This window comes from Pleurodeles waltl, chromosome 1_2 (genome assembly GCF_031143425.1).
Source record: "Pleurodeles waltl isolate 20211129_DDA chromosome 1_2, aPleWal1.hap1.20221129, whole genome shotgun sequence".
NCBI classification, from domain to species: domain Eukaryota; kingdom Metazoa; phylum Chordata; class Amphibia; order Caudata; family Salamandridae; genus Pleurodeles; species Pleurodeles waltl.
The window spans coordinates 1,163,602,185-1,163,624,129 of NC_090437.1; the positions used below are offsets into that span (position 1 = coordinate 1,163,602,185).

The 21,945-nt window shown below is 43.5% G+C and overlaps 1 protein-coding gene and 1 long non-coding RNA gene across 12 annotated transcripts in view; one reads left to right on the top strand and one right to left on the bottom strand.

Moving 5' to 3' along the window:
- JAKMIP1 (janus kinase and microtubule interacting protein 1) overlaps positions 1-21,945 on the bottom strand; it is a 1,798,968-nt gene that overhangs the window by 56,169 nt on the left and 1,720,854 nt on the right. For all 8 annotated transcript variants that reach the window (XM_069203057.1, XM_069203080.1, XM_069203046.1 and 5 more), the window contains 2 exons: positions 7,881-7,958; positions 2,136-2,339 (listed from right to left, as the gene is read on the bottom strand). In XM_069203057.1, coding sequence (XP_069059158.1) covers positions 2,136-2,339; positions 7,881-7,958 — 282 coding nt within the window. The remainder of the gene's footprint in view (positions 1-2,135; positions 2,340-7,880; positions 7,959-21,945) is intronic.
- Positions 1-21,945, top strand: part of LOC138249073 (uncharacterized) — a 181,502-nt gene that overhangs the window by 13,869 nt on the left and 145,688 nt on the right. For 2 of the 4 annotated variants that reach the window (XR_011194705.1, XR_011194707.1), the window contains exon 1: positions 6,917-7,094. The exons of the other annotated variants lie outside the window; for them this stretch is intronic. This is a non-coding gene — a long non-coding RNA (uncharacterized lncRNA). Of the gene's footprint in view, positions 1-6,916; positions 7,095-21,945 lie in introns of those variants that run through there. 4 annotated transcript variants of the gene reach the window in all.

Genomic DNA, 21,945 nt, shown 5'->3' on the forward strand with positions numbered 1-21,945 from the left:
GTGATGGGTGTAAGAAATCTAGAAAGTAGAAGTATTTTTTCGACAATGTTCTCAAAAACTTGTGTTACATATCGTACTTTCAAAATACATTTCTACCCAACAAGTCAATAAACGTCTGGAAGCTTATCTTTCACCATAGAATCAATCAATCAGGGAATTTCTAACGCGCACTACTCACCGATGAGGGCCTCAAGGCGCTGAGGGGGGAGGCTGCTACTGCTCGAACAGCCAAATAACAATGTGAACCAACCTGAGGGGGTAGGATGCCTGCAGCACCATTCAAGAGCCCATTACAAAAGTGCAGGTTGTGAGGCCAGAGAGCTGACTTGTACTACAATGGTTGTTACCCCAGTCATTTGCAAAGGGTATATTCAAAGTAAATGAATAATACTCTCAGTGGGTGATGGCATGCCCCACTGTGTCACATTGTGGGCAGAACATTACCATCAGATACAATGTCAAAACTAGAAAAATTGAATGGTTTGTATGTGGTGGTTTTCCAGGGAGCATTTTTGGGACCCTCAAGTTACCAACTAAGATAGATAGGCTCAGCTGTGGCTTACCTTTCTAGGGGCACACAGCAAGTAACAAGCTTTGGCAAAACCATAAGGTCTGGCTTAGCCACCTGCCCTTTGGTGTTGTCAATGTTTGTTTTGTGTTGTCAGTGTGTGTTTAAATCTTTACTTTTGGAGACGTTGCTGGCTATAGTCTACCTAAAAATAAAACATTGGCTAAATGCAAAAATAATATTTTGGTCTCAAAAAGCACACATTGCATTAGTTGTCCCTGGCATTTGAGGAACTACTTTCTGTGTGGATATGCTCCTCGTGAATGGGAAGAATGCAGTCATTCACAGTGAAGTCAGTCATTGACTGAAGCGAACTGACTCGCTGCCCCATGTCGTATTGTATAGTGGTGGAAGAAAACAGTGACTAACACAACTTAAGTGAAATCTAAAGTTCTTCACTACCGCCAGACCTAAAAATAACATGTGGTCATGAAATAGGCGAATTTACTCATAAACTAACAAAGAAAAGAAAATGTTGAGGTCCCTCATCATTGAGCCTGCTGAAAGAATACATTGCTCTGCCTCAGCTGAGTCACAAATTCTGGGACCAAGAGTACCACTTTTGACAAAGTGTGCAAAAAATATGTCTTCATGCAGTCGGCATCGCCGGGTTCTGGACCAATCTGGCAAGAGATTCGTGAAAGAGAAAACACATTTTGCAGGGTGGTCACTGGATATGAACTACTGGTGAGCCATAAACATCGTTCGCAAGACAGTCTGACAGTGGAGGTGAAAGAATGAAATGAGCCTTATCGCTAGTTCATCTTGACATGCAAAGTAACATGAAGTAATACACAGAGGTCATACAAGAGAGAAAGAGATGGTTGGGTGAGAGGAAAAAACACTACACGGAAGAGAGAAAAGCTGGGTAGCTGTGTGCATTTTATATGTAAAGTGAGTTGAAATTGAATGAAAACGGATTCTACTAAAAAAAAAAATAATGCACTACAATGCTGTGTTAGCTACAGTGATTTTGGAAAGTGTGTAAGGTGTGGTACCTTTGAGGTAAAGGCTGGACTTTCAATTAATATTGAGTACCATGACCTGGGAAGCCATCGCAGGACTTTTGACGGAAACAGAAAACACCCACTTTATGGTAATAATCAGAAGTGCCAATAAGAGGTGAAATACCTCTTTTGTCTGGGCTATTTTCTATCATGTATTTTCACATTGAAAGCTGAGAGGGCTGCTTTTAACGTGACATGTGCAAACAGCATGCACGTTTTGTAAAGTGTACAGTATCACTTCCTGCATTATTTCTTGTGACTGGCCAATGCTTTCGCTGACTGCACGGTGGCAGAGCAATAAATAAGTAGTAACTCGTGCAATAAAATTATAATTTAAAAAAAACTGTAGTTCAAATTGAAACACCTGGCGACGTAGAGAAGAAACAGCTCTGTACAGATGTAAATTATGTCAAATTTACAGTTCACTTTAACGGACTCATTAAACAGACTGTGTTTGACTCATTCAAGCACGGGTATAATTAAAGCAGCGTTCAGTGCAATGATAACACGGGGGTGCAGTGAACTGCGGTTGCCCGGCGATGCGCCTCCTGTTGTGTTACCTGCTGGGCCTGCTGCAGCAGCTCCATGCGCTCGTGCAGGATCTGGCTGTCGAACTCGCGGCTCTGCCTCAGGATCTGCCGCCGCAGCTTCTCCACCGCCGCCCGCAGGTCGTCCCGCTGCGCCTCGTTCAGGCACTCGCCCGCGCGCTTCCCCGGCTCCTGCTGCAGGGCGTTGTACAGTGTGGCCTCCAGGTCCTGGATTTTCTGTAGCGAGCCAACCACACGTGAGCATGCGTAGCCTTCACCCAAGAGCACCTCAACACTCATTCGCACACAAGGCTACACAATAGCAGCACACGATACAAGTAAAACTGCCTGAACGGGAGCAGCTGTTTTACTGGGCCTCATTCTGAAATGGATACGGGTCACACTGGCCCTGCTGCTCAGATGTGCAGGCCAGAGAAAATAAAGTGTATCCTGTTTCTATTTGTAAGGGCAATACTCAAGAGTGTGAATTTTAAATTAAGTGTGGGGTGAACTACACCAAATACTGGAACTCCCTGCACGCACAAGGCTTCTAATTCCTTCCAAGCACTTGTGATATTTTGTTTATCTCGCTATGCCCGGGAGTCATTTTCGGCTCATTCAAATTGTATTGGCTGGTTAAGTTATGAACAGAAAAACACACAGATGAAATGTGGCACTGCTCACGCTGAGCTTCCCTCTCCTGCTCTTCGGTTGCCATGAGCAACCGCAGAAGCACTTCTTTCTTTCAGGGCACGACAAAGGTGACAGAGCCAACACGTCATTGCAAACTCATTTCGAGCGAGATTAGAAGAGGAAAATTTCAATTCTATTCAGACACTGAGGGTTGCTGATAACTAATTTAAAGAAAGGTCTTTAAAGAGTGGACTTCTTGATGAACGGAGAGATTACGAAACGCACTGACAAGGCCAAACGGTCTGGCTTTCATATGCTGCCTGCACCATTAAAAACAAACACCAACCATACTGCAGCCACACATTCGAATTTATTCTGGCATTCGTTCACTTCACATATAAACGTTACATATACGCACGCCATTGGACATACGATATGGCAAACAGACATTGAAAGCATACAGGGCACACAGTGCACACAATGGCATGATTATCTGTACAAATGAGCCCCCAGCATACAGTTACACAGCCACCAACTCCACGTTTAAACTGTGCCATTTACAACACAGTAAATATCAGCACCTGGAAATGTCAAACACCTTGGCACGGAATGGAAACACTTATGGAGACGACGCACTGCAATTTGTGTGCATTTACAGACACCCCCTCCCCCAAACTCAGCTCGACAAGTAGAAAGAGGACCTCTGACACTCACTTCATCTTCCAGATTGGGTAATGGGGGGATGGTTGGGGGAAGTTTTGCGCAGCGAACGTAGCTAGGTCTGCCCCTTTAAGAAAGGGTCCCGGGATTTTGGACTACTTTGGAGCCTATGGTAGTCAAATTTCCTGTTAAGTGAGCTTTCGTGGGCTATTCAGGCCACCATTTTAATTTTGGTGGCCTGGTGGCTGACCAGTAGTGCAGTGCTGTCAGTTTTACCCCCTCCTTCCCATCCTTTAATTTTGTCAGGCTGGGTACACTAAGATCCGTGAGGTGCTGTGGGACCGTTTTTGTGGGACAGGTGTGCATGGGGTTTGGTTGTTCTAATTCTTCGCTTCAGACAGGTGTGTAGCAGTGGCATGGAAAGTTTTTACAGTAGGCTACAGAACATGGTGTTCAATTTACCTTGGTAAAACACAGGAAATGGGGGTAGGCAGTAAATTAAGATTAAGAAGTAGTTGATCATAGAATAGTTGTTTAGGATTAAGAGTTACAGTTATAGGAAGGTGGGGTAAGTTAAAAGTTGGAGATGTTTATGTTACAAGGAGATGCTTATCGGGGAGGGGCCTTTGGGTGTATAGGAGGGGTGAAAAGGGCTAGGTCATGGTGATCAAATTAAGTGTTAGTGAGGAGGTAGTCTGTAAGGCCCGTTGGCCGAGGTTTCTGTTTGCTATTGTGAACCTGTTTTTCACACTTATTAGAGGGTCAGTTTTATATCAGCATCCTATTTCCCAAAATGTTACAAGTTAAGCCCTTCGCTTTCAGCTGCTGTATAGTGAAAAGAAAGATGCCCTCCACTGCACTATGAAATTCAGGGTGGGGACTGGTGTGACGATAGCACTGTCTGCAAATGATTTTGCATTGGATTTTTTGCTAAATGAACATTGGGTCCGTGGCACACAGGCACATTTTTTTCTGTTGCAGTTTAGTGTGGGGGCAACAACAAGGGCAAAATTATGAGCCAGGGAACAGGACCCAGGGCCAGAGCAACCCATGTGTGCTGAGAACCAGAAAAAGGGTGGCAGGGGTGCAACACTGGACTGGAAAGCAAAAACCTAGGGATGTGTCATGGGAAGTGTTATGTTGGCTGCGTACACCTAGTATATGGTACAAGGTGTACCCAGGACCTGTAAGTTAAGTGTCCTTCGTCGACTGCAGCACTGGTTGTACCACTATGATGCTGGCAAAGACAAACCTGACACCAACTGCAGTTGTAGCCTAGAAGGGGTATTTTAAACTGCCAAATCAACTTTGCTATTTAAACTAATTGGAAAGCCCAAACCTTTCCTTACACTACTTTGAAGACACCCCTAAGGAAAGCCTGTGATGCCCAACAGGCAGAGTGCAAAGTATTGCAAAGTGGAATATGTATTTTATTATTCCAGAAACATAACACACCAAAAACTGTTTTTGTTGTAAGTCCCATTGGCTAATGTGAGTGTTGCCCCACTAGGCTAATTCCTCAATGGGACCACCGAAATTGTTACTGTTTGGTATTACGGAAATTGTCACATTAAACCAGACTTTATCCTGATGTCATATATAATGTACATTTATCCACAATGGCACTTTAGAATATAGCCATTTAGTTGCCCCAGCCAGCCAGTAGCCTGGCTTGTAAACATCTGCTGCCTCTGAGCTTTTTTCCCCACCTGCCCAGTTGCTAACAACCATGCAGGCGGGAAAACGAAGGGATGTCAGGGCAGAAGTCACATCTCCCTGTACAGGATGCCCTGGGGCGAGGGGAATTGCAGAGTGACGAGGGGAATTGCGAGGGGAAAAGCCACTGCATCTGGTGAGCAAATGTTGCTTACACCTCTGCCACAGTAGTCCCAGGCAGCCTGGCATATCTGGGGAAGCAGGGAAACCAGTGCAGAACCGTTTCCCCCAGGAGCATTTAGTCCTTGACTAGCCACACCCCTATGGTGGGCTAGTGAGGTCTGCCCAACCATGAGAAGGGTTCTGCCAACTTCTTTTAGAAGCTTTAGAAGAAGATGGGGACTTCTGGGTTACCAGAATGTCGCACTTCCCAAGATGTGGTCACCAGGTGGGAAGCGATGGCAGGGGTGCACTAGTCGCCTCCTCAACTCCGAGTTGAAGTTATAGTTAATTAGGGCAACCCGGTCCCTCAGAACTCAGCTCTGCTGGACCAACTGCAAGGGTTTGTGCCTGTGACTCCAGCACTGCACAAAAGAGAGTTGCCACGGAGGACTGCATCGATCACACCCACCTAGGCACAAAAAGAGGCTGTGACCTGCACTGGATGACAGAAGGCTTCCAAAGAGCGGGAATGCCGCCATGTGCCAATCTCTCAAGGGCTAGTGGTCCTAGCTCTCGTTCTGAAACACAGGTCTACAACAGGCTCTAAGGACTGAACTTCACCTGGCCATTGGGCCCGCTGAGGGAATCATCATTTGTGCACTGAGGTGCAATGTGGGAGTTGTAGTCCTGACTCCTGAGAAGCATCAGAGACTTAGACCTACCTGCACTACCCCCCAGGAGTAGGTACAGAGGAGTGATCCTTGGCACCCATCACCTAAGCACCTGCAGTACCAGAAGAGCAGTCGGGACTAGTCACCCTTTACATCCCATCAAGGACACTGAGGGACCCCGGGTCTCATCACTCAGGATCCCTCTACCCAGTGTGAACCACAGGAGTGGGCACCACAGAACTCTTGTGGCATCCTCAGCACTGAAAGTCACAAACCTCATCTGTCCTACTGCCAGCACAGCATCAGACACAGTCTAGCGCTGCAGGACCAAAAAGGATACAGGACTTGGTCCAAAATCATTATTTCATGCCAGGTAACTGACTGAGGCCACTTGGTCGAGTCCGCCTGTGGCCCAAAAGTGCATGTGGGATCCGTACCAAGCAGCGAACCGCTTTTCTCTAGGGACCACGAGACTCTGTGCAACCATATAAACCTATTTATTTATGTATATTGCCATGTATTTTTTAATTTGCAACTCTGTAACCATTCAGCCATTTTAAAGCTTTTGGTGTTTAAAAATTCAACATATAATCTATTTTTATAAATTAGTTTCATAATTTTATGTGTCATCTACATTATGTTGGTGAGTTGTTATGGTGCTAGTAAATACTTTACACGTGTTGCTCTAAGTAAGCCAGCCTGCTTCAGTGCAACAAGTGCCCAGGACAGAGCACTGTTACTGAGACGAACCTTACCGACCTACCGAGAGAGGAGTGACGTTGGTATAATGTGTACCCCACAGTGTAACGACCCACTTTGCTACAGCGACTCAGTCAGAAGTCATTGACGTTTGTAGAAATCATCTTTGTGACATTCAGCTGGTCTCTCTGTCACACGGGAGAAGCATTGTACTGGGACAAGTACTACAAATGTGCACGCCTCATTGGTCCACGTGTTTTCTTCCATCCAGGTAACGGCTTGATCGGGCCAAGGAACTTCTGCACTCACACATCACAGGTAAAAACACTCACAGAGGCAATAATGCTTCAGTGGTTTAACCTGAACCCTGTATCCCTGGAGGTCAGCGACATGCTAGCACCACCAGCCCTAAAAACAACATTCTGGTCATAGAGTTTCGAGGCCGAGCTGGAGACAGTTTTGAACACAAGACTCTCTTAGGCTGTCAGAAATTCTTCACTGCAGCAAGAAGGTAAATCATTTTAGTTCTTCTACCCTGGGCATTGTTCGGATGGGAGTGGGACATGTTTAGCATTTAAGAAAAAGTTAAACCAGTGTACTATTAGAGGTGACTCTTGATCTAGTATAATTAAAGTTCTTTGACTTATGCTCCTGTATTTTTCAGCAGTGTGACCGAGTCTCTATTCTAGGGATATCTTTTCTGGCACTAAAACTGTTCCACAGTCCAGTACACCACAGGAACTGTCATGACGTTATCTCTTGAGCTAAACTCTGTCAGTCTTCCAACTGCCCCTCAAGGTGGCCCCGTTACTCCGTGCAAGCATCAGTCCTAGCAAACTCCATCCTCAGGCACCCATGTGCACTACCTACCGATCCTGTAGAGTTTGATTTTATAAGTCTGAGTCTCTCTACGACATAAGTTGATAAATAGTTCTTCCAAATGTCTTCTTGATACAAGGTAGCTTCTTTACAAAACAATTAAATATTTGAATAAACAAATAAATAGGAACTCTCACGTACTCTGTTGTAAAAGAGCCATATCTTTTTTCATGCCACGTGTTAATGTATATATTAAAACAGAAATGGTCTTATAGAACAGGAATCAGAGAACTAAATGGTAGTAAAATACAGCTTTTATGTCTAACTGGGGTAAATCACCCACTAGATACAACACTAAGATACGCATTCAAAACATTTGTTAGGCATGCATCCAAAAACATCACACGTTACAATTCATACATTACCAATGCAATAAACATTTCAAAAGGACATAACGTGGTATACATTTCAGCCCTACCATATATGCTTGGTCTAGCGCTTGTTTTCTGTAGTCAAGTTCTTCTTCTAAGTAGCCCTTCTGTTTGCTGAATAAGTCCTAAATTGTAAAAACAAAGAGCACTTTGTTATAATTCAAGAATGGGAAAAACTACGAACATTGTAGGTCATTTCCAGACTGTAAAAACATTTTTGCTAACCCACCAGCTTTCTCTCAATTATCTTTTAAAGTAGAACATTACAACCCATAAAGCGCTGAGAATCGATAATGTCTTTGACACTGATTCTGAGTCAGGTGGAGCAAAATCAGTGCATGGAATTTCACTCTGCCTGATTTAAAGTGGATAGGTTTTCCACTCCTGGTTTTTCCAGTTGTGGGTGAACCATACTTGATTTTTATGGATGGTAATTCTGGCTGGAAAAATCACACAAATCTTTCCCTGCATTCTTTGTTATTTTGTTCGACAGGGGGACAAAAGAACCATCCCATAAGACCACCCCCTCTTGCCGCTGCTACTACCCACCTCACCACCCTCTAACCACAGTTCCTGCATACATTTGTCACCTGCTTGTAGAATAAAATAATGCCATGCTCTAGCAAGGACAGGACTAGGGTTTGGACAGCTCTGGGAAATATGGCTTGACTCTAAAAAGTGGGGGAATCCTGTCCATGCCAGGACATCTGCATCTTCTTGGGAATCTGATTCTTGAAGCTAAGGCTGCTGTCAATCTGGAACTTAAGGAACTTATCACAATGTTTGCACATCAAGGCTTTGATAGAGGCAAGGCAGTTCCTTAGACAGGTGATGCCACCGCAGTGGAGTTTCACAGGCATCTGCATATTGGTGAGCTTTAACTTCTCGTCAGACAGAATTACACCAATAGGTTTCATAAAGAGATTGACGATAACTACTGATAAGATGAATCTTGATGTACTTCACATATTGCTGGAATGGGCTCACATTTATCGACGTTTATTCGAACAAGTTGTTTTTGGATTGGTAGGTGGCAAACCATTACGGATAAAGTCTTTAAAACATATGTAAGAGGACAGTGTGTTTTTTGGAAAGCTTTGTCAGCCACTGTTTAAAATAGTCCTGGCTCCTTGACATACCTCTGTGAAAAAATTGTTGTCCAGAGATTTTCATTTATGATTTGTGTTTTTGTATCATTAGAGAAATAATTTAGTATGGGTAGCCATTGCTAATCCAGGCCGATATTTTCTCGACAACATTTTTAACAAGCTTTTGCAATGCAATAGGGTCTCGCATTTCTTTGAGTTACAGCTATTAGCAGTTGTAAACTCCCAACCGGACTTTTATTGCCGCATTAAATGGAAAAAAAACAGCGCAATCGCGCTGCTACAGTTTACTTGTATGGACAGTTGAAGACGGCATGCAGGTAGAAGAAAAAGAAAGTGCAAAAAAATAGAGCGGTCGCGTTGCTACTGTTCACTCGTAGTGAAACCTATCGGCAAAAGTGCAATTATCTACGTAACAGCAAAAGTGCAATTAACTATGTAACAGGGTCGATGTCATGCAAAGCACTCGACTTTTGCCAAGCGAGATTGCACTGCGAAAAAAAGATAAAAAGTAGTCCACAAACCTGACGGGAAACAGCGAGCCTCACATATTTTCAGTACTTGGTCGCTGCACTCGAGGAGGGTTAACCCCCGGAAAAGGCATGACGTATGCGTGCCTTCCACTAATGAAAGCAAGCAGATTTTGAAAGGCAAGCCCACGAACCAATGAAAGACACTGACGTGACATGGACGGGGCTCCGAGCCCTTTTCTAACTACTAAAGCGCCTCGCAGGCGAAATGCATGCACAAGCGCATGCAACGCAGACTCAACCCTAAAAATGACAGAAGTGTTGCAGTGATGATGTAATATTTCAGGAACCAAGAGACCTATATACTTCATTTTGGTATCAAAACATAGGTTTTGGGGGTCAAGAAGTCTTATAGAGACAGAAAATAACTCCTCAGAGCAACCCTTTTGCCATTTTCCTAAATGGGGGCTCTATAATGATGTGTTTTAGCCATCATATTAGTAATTGATTTTAATATTGTTTTTGTTTGAGGTTTTCAGTTGATCCAAATTTGTAAGCATGAGTGAAGCAGGTGATGGCAGAGGAACTTTACCTCCTGACAGAGTGGTTGCTAACTACAAAATCTAAGGAGTCCTCCAACAAAGAAAAATGTGTCCTATGCCAAAAGTAATCTGAAAGAAAAGCTAACATCACCTGTGGCTGGACAGAAAAGAGTTTGAGATGCTGCAGAAATACAGGAAGCCAAAGTTCAGAAAAGATTGAAAACTGATGGGTGAAGAGGATCAAATATTTTAGCATTGTAACAACAAGTGCTACAAGTCATAAACAATGGAAAAAAGCCTGGAAAAAGTTAGTAAAAAAATAGCAGAAACCAAAGTATAGAGGATGCGAGTCTCAAAGTGCAAACATGTTTTTATCTGCAGGAAGTTTCTTCCAAGATTAAGTTTTCAGCAGAATAGCTGATCTAAACAGTGAGGTGAATGTATTTGCAGCAGATTTGTATGTCAAACCGAACTTCATATGTGCATACGTTCGAAAATATAAATGAACAATGGGCTCCCAGCAACAAGGAAAAGGCCAGCCTTTAGTTAAATTTGCAGTCTTTGAAAATGCAAATTAAGTTTTGAAGCCACTCTTGAGTGCTAGCTACGGGTTCACACTCAGTGAGATCCGAGAAATAATTGTCAACATTGATGAAACTGTTTTGATCCATAATACCGAAATTAAGATTTTTCTGGTGAGAATGTACAATGACAGAATTCATTTTTGTCAGTCTAACAAAAAAATGAGCCACTTATGCTGTCCTCAACTGATTTGACTTCTGAAGTTCTTGCTGCCAAAATAAGATCACAGGGTGCAGTAAAATCAGCAGGAACCATTTTAAGAAATGTCCTGAAAGATTTAGATTTTGGACTTAATGACACATTTTTTGGTGCCCCAGAGCTCTGAAAATCATCTCAGTCAACAAGAATGGCTGATGTTGTCTTAACATTTTATACATCATTGTTTAATATCAGCAAAGCAAAACTGTTACAAACTAAAGTTCTTGAGTTTGGAATAGAAACCAATAACATTGATGATGGCTTTAAAGATCTAAGCAAATAAGTGGAAGACAGTCCCATGAACCAACAGGCTTATGCTGTGCAAATGTACTCTCTTTTCCAGATCATGTTTTATGAATTACATCACAGCAAATAGAAAACTCAGCTACACATGATGACTGCCCAGGCAATCTATGAAAAGTGCAAAAGTAGAGCGCTAATCATTTGAATGAACAAGATTGGTGTATCAGCAAGTTATAATGACATAGTACGGAGCAAGAACTTGTTAGCAGCTCATGCTGTAAATGCTTGTGAATTTGACAGCACACCACTTCCGAGTCACTTTACCAGGAAAGGATTTACAATTGCTGTTCTTGATAATTTTGATTTTGAAGACAGCTCTTCTTTGTCTGGAACATCCAGCACACATGATACTGCTATAGTGCTTTTTTAAGACTGTACCAATGAAGTAGCTGCAAGAAAACAAGCTATGTCAGCTGTAGGCATAAACAAATGAAGCTGAAAACTTATAACCCAACTGCCTTACCAGCGTGTGCAAAATCACTACCTCCATCAACACATCCCAGTCTACCAGAAAGTTTCAAAGTGGCTGAGGACATGGATCTTCTACCTGATGCTGCAGTCCTCAAAGCTAATATAATGGAATTTATCATATAGCTTATTCGGTGCAGACTGAAGGATAAAGAAAAGCCAGTTCCTCAGTGGGCTGGAATTCATGCTCCGCTCTCCAAGAATAACATTCCACTAAAGAAGGTGGTGTTTTTACCAGTAATACCATCTCCAGCCACAAACTACACAGCAGTATACACAGCTCTAAAAAAAAATTCCAAAATGTGCATGCTCAGCTTGTTGACCGGCCTATCCTGCCAATTTTCTGCGATGAAGGCGTTTTTTGTATTGTAGCTGACATTGTTATGAGAAATCCAGTAGAATTTGATGATCTTTATCCAATGATGGGCGTTTTCCACATGACAAACGTTGCGTTGCGATGTGCAGGAAGGAATCTCAGTGGATGTGGCATATGCGATGAACTAATTGAGACTGAAATCTTTGGAAGCAAAACTGTCCAGTCAGTATTGAGTACAACTCATTATGTTTGTTCATTACAAGGTATCCTCATCATATCCGAGGCTATGGAAACATTGAGTTGGAATGCTTTCTGGAACAAGAATGACAAATTAGGTTTTGCATATTTGATCTCAGAAGTGAACAAGGCACAGGGTGAATGTCATGTGGAAGACATATTGTATAGGCAGGCAATATTCAATACATTCAGTTCAAAATCTGAAAACCAGCTTGTAGAGTTTGTCAAAAATTTGAAGAAAAATCAGAACTTTTCAAGCACTGGGGAAATGTTTTACACATGATAGATCTAGTGAAAAACTTGGCACATGCTGATCGGGAAGGTGAATGGGAGCTGCACGTGAAGACTGTGGAGTTGCTGACTACTGTGTTTCGCAAATTCGATTGCATAAACTACCTGAGATATGGGTCCTGGTATTTGGAAAGAGCTAAGAAGCTAGAGGTGGAAAAACTATACCTCTACACAAAATTCACCCAAAGACATTTTGTGGAGAAAACAGTGAAGGAAGGTTCAATGCTGTGGCTCTAGATATAAAACTGGAACAGACGATCCAGAGATCACAGAAAGCTCCAAAGAAATTGTTGGTCAGACATGTAAAAGTGAATATGTTGCTCAATGGCAGCTAGTTTACCAGGAAGTCCTTTCTATTTGCAATGTTTTCAGAGAGATGACAAATTCAAAATTGATGGAACATCGTGAAACTGTTCCTCGCCATGAAAGAGAGGGGAACATTTTAATGAACATGTTGACAGCCTTCTTCATTTCATGCAGCAGCAAGGAAAACCCTTTGTAATGACTGAGCCTATGTGACTACACAATTTTGTGACCAAACAATATGTGGATAACGATATACCGATATAATGTCCTGGAACATAGATCAAAACTATATGCAGAACTGAAGCAGGAGAAATTTGTATTGAAAGAGAAAAAGCTGCTTGACATAATCACTAAAGCTAAACGTCCATGCTTTAATTGCCATAGTAAGAATTTTGTTCAACCAGCAACTACAAAACAGGTTACAAAAAAACAACTTTCCAACACACATAGAGAGATGGATGTAGCAAAAGAAATGGGTGAATTTATCAAGGACGTTCTTTCGGATGATCTTCTTCCAACAAACACATTATTTGATGGAGATGCTGCAACCAAACCGGTGAAACACAAATACGTACAAGAGCTTGAAAAAAACGGTCACCAGAAGAATTTCAATTAGAAAAGGAGTCCTGATTGAAAACTGCTGTTGTTGTGGACTATATGTCACAAATGCAAATGGTCAGGATTTCATCCATGCAAAACTTCGGAGAGGCCGCTCAAACTGTTCTACAGATATCAAAGTCAGCATGCACCTTGCAAGAAGTGAACATTGTCTTTGACAGTTCTCTGGAACTATCTGTCAAAGAATGTGACAGAATCAGATAAACGTCTAGAATGGGAGCAACTGATCTTGCCTGCATCAAAAATCCGACAACTATACCCATGCAACTTGATAAATTCTGGCCATCAACATCGAACAAGATGAACTTGGAGATGTTAAATTGTCAAAACGTTGCTGATGCTTCAGCGAACACTGAATTTTCAATTATTGCTAGTGGAATGATTGTCAATGAGGAGTTGGTGGCTGAAGAGATATATTCAAAAGGTACAGGCCATATTGTTCAAGAACTTAACAGCAAATTGGAGGAAGCTGACCTTCATGTTGTGCCACATTTTGAGTAGGCTGTTTGAAATGGTTCTAATTGAGTCATTGCACTGTCAACTGACAAAGCTGTTATTATTGTGTTACTTAGATTTCTCGCAATGTTCAAAAGTCAAGTATTGTCACAGTTATGGATACGTTATGGAACAGGCGAGAAAAGACACTTAATCCCGCTTCATAGTCTGTTCAAGAAACTTGACTCAGAGATGCCCAGTGTTCTTATCAAGGCACATATTCTTACGGGTGATGACCCTATGAGCAAAATTGGAACAAAGCTTGGAGCTTTAACCGCTGAACCTGTAAAGTTACTAAAAGGATTTGCTGAGATTGAAGAATAATGTGACTTCAAAGACAGAAAAATAACTTGTGCATGTGTGGAAAATTAATTTTGACTGTCACACATTTGAAGATCTTCGGTACAGTGAGTTCAAGAGATCAGTCCAGCTAAGTGACCTTTCACTGACATCATAGTCTGTGCGTGGGCACATTAAAAGAGTGTTCTACTTGATCAGAAGATGTGTAAATGTCTTGGATCATGCATATGTAGAGAAAGATCTGTGTGAATTTGGTTGGGAACATTTTATTGGGGTGCTAAAACCTACAAAATTTCTTAAGCCTCTACCCATAGAACTTACACATACATGTACTTTCAAAAACTGTGCTACACAAAGGTGCCCCTGTCAATATGTTTTTCTCAAATGTTCAACATTCTGCAAATGTACCACGAATGATTGTCGAAACAAATAAATAAAGTGAATTATGAAAATGTCTCTAAAACAGGAAAACACTATTTTTTCATATTCAGATGATAAACATTGGTGTATACATAAAAGGATTAAAAACATTACTATTTGTTTCAATTCTATATATAGACAGCTATAATATGGCAGCTATAATAGAGCTATATTACAGCTGCCATTTTGGATAATGGCAGAAGGGTTGCTTTGAGGAGTTATTTTCTGTTTCTATAAGACTACTTGACCCCCAAAACCTACGTTTTGACACCAAAATGAAGTATATCGATATGGTTCCTGAAATATTACATCATCACTGCAACACATCCACCATTTTAAAAAACGTCATCCAAAAATATTCAACCAGATCTGCAATGTCTATCAGAGCTAAATTACTTCTCTAATGATCCAAAACCGCAAATCAAAAATTAAAATCTCTGCACAACATTTTTTTATGGAGGTAAATTAAGGGGGCTGGAATTGAAAAGCAAGATAGAGATCTTGGATAAAAAGTGGGAAAGCATCTCCACTGCCAGTGGTGTGTAGAGCATTAATGACTACTTCTTAAATATCGACTTATTCTATGTGGCATTTGTGTCTGAATCCTAACTGTCTGGTATTTAGTCAGTCATAAATTATTATATTCTGGCTTTTCCGCACATTCATCATTCATCCTTATATACAACATATAAATATACTGATTAATTCATAAAACAGTAAAATAAGAACATCTTCCTAAATGAATTGCTAATTAAACAAAGCAATAATAAACTTCCCATAAAACAGCCCTTTATAGACTACCGTTGTTTAGGCAGCATCCTAATATGTGTATATTATCCTAATCACACCAGCTAGCTAAAAAAAAGACCATTTCAAAACACTAGGTGCAGTTTGCAAATATACAGAGCTTTGTTCCCATGAGCACCTTAAATCATTATTTACACATATTTAAGGACCTAGTGGTACTTTAAAAGAAATAACATATTTACTGAAAATAAATCCTATTTACAAGACATTGGCCCTCATTCCAACATTGACGGGCGGCGGAGGCCGCCCGTCAATGTTGCGTTTCAGGAATACCGCTCCGCGGTCCAGAGACCGCGGAGGGTATTCCAAGTTTTCCCCTGGGCTGGCGGGCGGCCGCCGAAAGGCCGCCCGCCAGCCCAGGGGAAAACGACCTTCCCACCATGAAGCCGGCTCGTAATCGACCGCCGGTTTCCCTTCTCTGACCGCGGCTAGGCCGCCGCGGTCAGAATGCCCCGCGGGGCACCGCCGGCCTGTCGGCGGTGCCTCCGTGTCCAGCAGCCCTGGCGGTTACAAACCGCCAGGGTCGTAATGAGGGCCATTATGTGGTTATTTGAGGACTGGTTTTAAAATTTTGCATCAAACATATGGACCAATAAACAGAAATGGATTTCATTTTCCCTCCTTTTGATCATAGAGCTGTTCAATGAAGGTTCCCTAATATTAATTTTAAATAAACTGCTAGTGCATATGGCGGGACAGTACAAACAGGATTCACTATCAAATATGATTTCAATTTGAAGTAAAATAAGCCAAATTGAGCTGGTTCTGTTGCTTGACCATATGCCAATAACATGATTTCACGATGGCCTTATCTGTAACTCTTGTAAGTTCTGGTTCAAACCACAAGTTGGTCAGATCTAAACTAATTAGCATATATTTAATATGTCTAATCCCAGGTAAATGAAGGGCATGCTCAACCATATGTAGAAACCTTCTTAACCCCAAGTTCTTTGTGCAGCATCATAATAGATCACTTAGGGAGACAACAACAGATAATCATAAAATAATGAATGCAACTAAGCTACTAAAAATGCAGTGATGATATTTATTGCAGAGTTCAAACTTTTATAACCGAGCTCATGTGACAGTATTCTGAGGTCAATTTAATGGAGACATATTAGTGTAACTGTTGGGACAGCTTGAGAATGAGATTTTTAGCTGGACAGGAGAAGCCTAATTTCCACACATGAGGTGAAATAATACATTTGTTTGGGGGCCAGAGTAATGTTGCCACTTACTTGTAGTAAAAAAAGGCTTTTGCTAGATGAAATTGTAAGCACAGGGTACTCTGTGGATTCCAAACCTCAATTACAGTGTGTTAATGTCGGAAGCTGGCTCTGTATATATTATATCAAAATGAGATATAGAGTGCACAGAGTCCAGGGGTTCCCAAGAGGCTTGACAGGCAATAATAGATAATACTAATGCTCTATTTGTGGTAGTGTGGTTGAGCAGTTAGGCTTATCAGAAGGTAGTGTTAAGCATTTGTTGTACACATATAAGCAATAGAAGAAACACAACCTCAATTTCTTAACTCCAGACCAATAGGTTTTTATATAGAAAGCCCTTGGAAGAAAGTTTCTTTGGGACAGAGCTGCAGTCCTCAGGAGCTCTTGGCCCTTGTGGGTGTAAGGCAGCCCTCTGGAGTTGGCAGAGGTCACTGGGCCCGCTGGATGCGTTGCTGTTCTTTTTGCAGGTTCTTTGAAGCAGGAGACAGGCCAGTAGGGCTGGGGCCAAAGCAGTTGTCGTCTTCCTTCTTCTCTGTGGGGGTTTCAGCTTAGCAGTCCTTCTTCTTCTTTGTAGGTTGCCAGGAATCTGGTGAGCTGGGTTCAGGGAGGCCCTTAAATTCTAAATTTAGGGGCGTGTTAGGGTCAGGAGGCAGTAGCCAATGGCTACACCCTCCTTGCGCCCACTCCCTTTGGGCACTGTAATCCGAGGCTTGAGCCATTGAGGCTCACCACCAGGTGTTACATTTCCTGCAGGGGGAGGTGTGAAGCACCTCCAGCCAGGACAGGCTTTGTTCCTGACCACAGAGTGCACAAAGGCACTCATGTGGTCAGAAACTCGTCTGAAAGTGGCAAGCTGGCACAAACCAGTCCGTCTTACACTAGCAGTTGGGCTAACATACAGGGGGAATCTTTAAGATGCCCTCCGGGTGCATTTTTCAATACATCCCACACTGGCACCAGTGTGGGTTTATTGTGCTGAGAAGTTTGATACCAAACTTCCCAGTATTCAGTGAAGCCGTTATGGTGCTGTGGAGATAGTAATGACAAACTCCTAGACCACATACTCAATATGGCAACACTGCATTTACAATGTCTAAGAATGGACTTAGACACTTTAGGGGCATATTGCTCCTGCAGCTATGCCCTCACCTGTGGTATAGTGTACCCTGCCTTAGGGCTGTAAGGCCTGCTAGAGGGGTGACTTACCTATGCCACAGGCAGTGGTTTGTGGGCATGGCACCCTGAGAGGGGTGCCATGTCGACTTAGCCTTTTTCTCCCCACCAGCACACACAAGCTGCAAGGCAGTGTGCATGTGCTGAGTGATGGGTCCCCAAGGTGGCATAATACATGCTGCAGCCCTTAGAGACTTTTCTTGGCCACAGGGCCCTTGGTACTATGGGTACCTTTTACAAGGGATTTAACTGTCTACCAGGGCTGTGTCAAATGTGAAAACAAAGGTACAGATGTAGGGAAAGAACACTGGTGCTGGGGCCTGGTTAGCAGGGTCCCAGCACACTTTCAATCAAAGTTGGCATCAACACTAGGCAAAATGTGTGGGGGGGGGGGTAACCATGCCAACAGTGACACTTTCATACACAACCCCCTCCCAAACGAAAGAGGATGAGACTAACCTTTCCCCAGAGAACCTTCATAGTCTAAGTGGAAGAACCTGGAAAGTCAATCTGCATTGGCATGGGTAGTTCCAGGTCTGTGTTCCACTACAAAGTCCATTCCCTGTAGGGATATGGACCACCTCAAAAGTTGAGGGTTCTCACCTTTCATTTGCATTAGCCATCTGAGAGGCCTGTGGTCAGTTTGAACAACAAAGTGAGCGCCAAACAAGTATGGCCTCAGCTTTTTCAGGGACCAAACCACAGCAAAGGCCTCCCTCTCAATGGCACTCCTACGCTGCTCCCTGGGGAGTAACCTCCTGCTAATAAAAGCAACAGGCTGGTCAAGGGCATCATCATTGGTTTGGGACATGACTGCTCGTCTCCCATGTTCAGCGGCATCTGTCTGAACAATAAATTGCTTAGAATAATCTGGAGATTTTAGAGCTGGTGCTGAGCACATTGATTCTCTTAGGGTGTCAAAGGCCTTTTGACAGTCAAGAGTCCAGTTTACCTTCTTTGGCATGTTCTTGGAGGTCAGTCCAGTGAGGGGAGTCACAATAGACCCATATCCCTTCCCAAACCTCCTGTAGTACCCAGTCAAGCCAAGGAATGGCTTGAATTGAATCTGGATTTTTAGAGCCTCCCAGTCCAGAATGGTCTGGATCTTGGGTTGCAAAGGTTGCACTTGGCCTCCACCTACAAGGCCCAAGTATACAACTGTTCCCTACCCTATCTGGCACTTAGATGCTTTGATAGAGAGGCCTGCTACTTGCAGGGCCTGCAAAACCTTCCCCAGGTGGACCAGGTTATCTGCCAGTTGGAACTAAAGACAGCAATTTCATCTAGATATGCTGCACTAAAGGACTCCAAACCAGCAAGGACTTGATTCAATAACCTTTGGAAGGCGCATGGGCATTCTTTAAGCCAAAGGCCATAACAGTGAACTAATAATGCCCATCAGGTGTTGAGAATGCTGCTTTCTCTTTGGCTCCAGGTACCATCCTAATTTGCCAGTACCCTGAATTTGTCAAAGGTACTTAGGAATTTGGCTGCACCTAATTTGTCAATAAGTTCATGTGCTCTGGGTATTGGGTGAGCATCTGTCTTGGTGACAAAATTAAGTCCTCTGTAGTTCACACAGAACCTCATTTCTCTCTTGCCATCCTTGGTATGAGGTTTGGGGACTAGGACCAATGGGCTAGCCCAGGGGCTGACAGAGTGCTCTATTGCCCCTAACTACAGCTTCTTGTGGACGTCCACTTTAATGCTCTCTTTGACTTGGTCAGACTGTATATTTTGTTTTTGACAGGCATACTGTCTCCTGTGTCCACATCATGGGTACACAGGTGAGTCTGACCAGGGGTCAAAGAGAAGAGCTTAGCATACTGCTGAAGGACTTGCCTGCAGTCAGCGTTCTGTTGGGCAGAGAGAGTGTCTGAGTAGACAACTCCATCTACAGATCCATCTTTAGGGTCAGTTGAGAGGAGGTCAGGGAGAGGTTCACTCTCTGCTTCCTGATCCTTATCAGTAACTATCAGCATGGTTATGTCTGCCCTATCATTATAGAGTTTAAGGCGGTTGACATGGATCACCCTCTTGGGAGTCCTGCTAGTGCCCAGGTCCACTAAATAAGTGACCTGACTCTTTTTCTCAAGCACTGGGTAAGGGCCACTCCATCTGTCCTGAAGTGCCCTGGAAGCCACAGGCTCCAGAACCCAGACTTTCTGCCCTAGCTGGAATTCAACCATCGCAGCCTTTTGGTCATACCACAACTTCTGGAGTTGTTGGCTGGCCTCAAGGTTTTTTGGATGCCTTTTCCATGTACTCAGCCATCCTAGAGTGGAGGCCAAGCCCATAGTCCACTATATCTTGTTTAGGCTCATGAAGAGGTCTCTCCCAGCCTTCTTTAACAAGTGCCATTGGTCCCCTTACAGGATAGCCAAACAGAAGTTCAAAGGGGGAAAACCCTACTCTCTTCTGAGGCACCTCTCTGTAGGCGAAAAGCAAGCATGGCAGGAGGACATCCCCATCTCCTTTTGAGTTTTTCGGGGAGCCCCATGATCATGTCGTTCAATGTCTTGTTGAATCTCTCAACAAGGCCATTGGTTTGTGGATGATATGGTGTTGTGAACTTATAAGTAACCCCACACTCATTCCACATTTGTTTCAGGTAAACTGACATGAAGCTGGCACCTCTGTCAGAAACCACCTCCTTAGGGAAACCCACTCTGGTAAAAATACCAATTAGGGCTTTGGCTACTGCAGGGGCAGTAGTTGACCTAAGGGGAATTGCTTCGGGGTATCTGGTAGCATGATCCACTACTACCAGTATGTATTGGTTCCCTGAGGTTGTCGAAGGTTCAAGTGGACCCTCAATGTCCACACCAACTCTTTCAAAGGGGACCCCCATCACTGGAAGTGGAATGAGGGGGGGCTTTGGATGGCCACCTGTTTTAGCACTGGCTTGACATGTGACACAGGAGCTGCAAAACGCCCTTACTCTCTGGGACATGTTGGGCCAATAGAAATAGTTCACTAATCTGTCCCATGTCTTGGTCTGTCCCAAATGCCCAGCTAGGGGGATGTCATGGGCCAATGTGAGGATAAACTCTCTAAACTCTTGAGGCACTACCACTCTCTTAGTGGCACCAGGTTTCGGTTCTCTCGCCTCAGTGTAAAGCAGTCCATCCTCCCAATAGACCCTGTGGGAGCCACTGACAAGTCCTGTCTCCTGCTCAGCAGCTTGCTGTCTCAGGCCTTCAAGAGTGGGACAAGTCTTTTGTCCCTGGCACAGCTGTTCCCTTGAGGGTCCCCCTGGGCCTACGAGCTCTATCTGGTAGGGTTCAAGCGCCATGGACTCAGTTCCCTCAAGGGATAAGACGTCTTCTTGGGAGAGAGGTCTTGCTTCTTGTGTTGTTCAGGGGCTGGTCCCCCAGTCCTCTTAACTTTTCTCTTGGAAGGTTGGGCCATTATTCCAGGCACCAACACTACTTTTTCACCCTGTGCTCTGCTCTGTGCCCTTGTTTTTACACACACCAGTTAGGGATACCCAGCATGGCTGCATGGGTTTTGAGTTCTACCTCAGCCCATACTGAGGACTCCACATCATTCCCTAGCAAACATTCTACTGGGATTGCAGAAGGAACTACCACCTGTTTCAGGCCAGTAACAGCTCCCCATTCTAAAGTCACCACAGCCGTGGGATGGACTTGAGTTACATTGTCAGCATTGGTAACTGAATAAGTTTGTCCAGTAAAATACTGTCCTGGGGAAAAAAGTTTTTCTATCACCATGGTGACACTGGCACCTGTATCCCTCAGGGCTTCTACTTTTGTCCCATTTATCAAGAGCTGCTGCCTGTATTTTTGCATGTTAGACAGCCAGGCAGCCAGTTTAGCTATATCTACCCCACCCTCAGAAACTAAAGTAGCTTCAGTGTGAACCCTGATTTGCTCTGGGCCCACCGGGAGACTGGCTATTCCAGTGCTAATTGGAGTAGAGTTAGTGGGATTATTTTTGGGACAGGCCATGTCTCCAGGTTGGTGCCCATGCTATTTACAGCTGTGACGCCAGGTCTTCTTGGGATCAAAGTTTTTACCCTTATGCCCAGTTGTGGACTGTGAAGAAGCATGGGCCACTATCCTGTGTAGGTTTTTGGGGCCCATGGGAAGACTCTTTAGTTTTGTCCTTGGATGTCTCACAACCCTCCCCTGGGGGGGCTTTGTGACCCCTTTCTTTTGGTCACCCCCTGTGGAAGTCTTGGTCACCCTTGTCTTGAACCAATGGCCTGCCTTCTTTCCCAATTCTTGG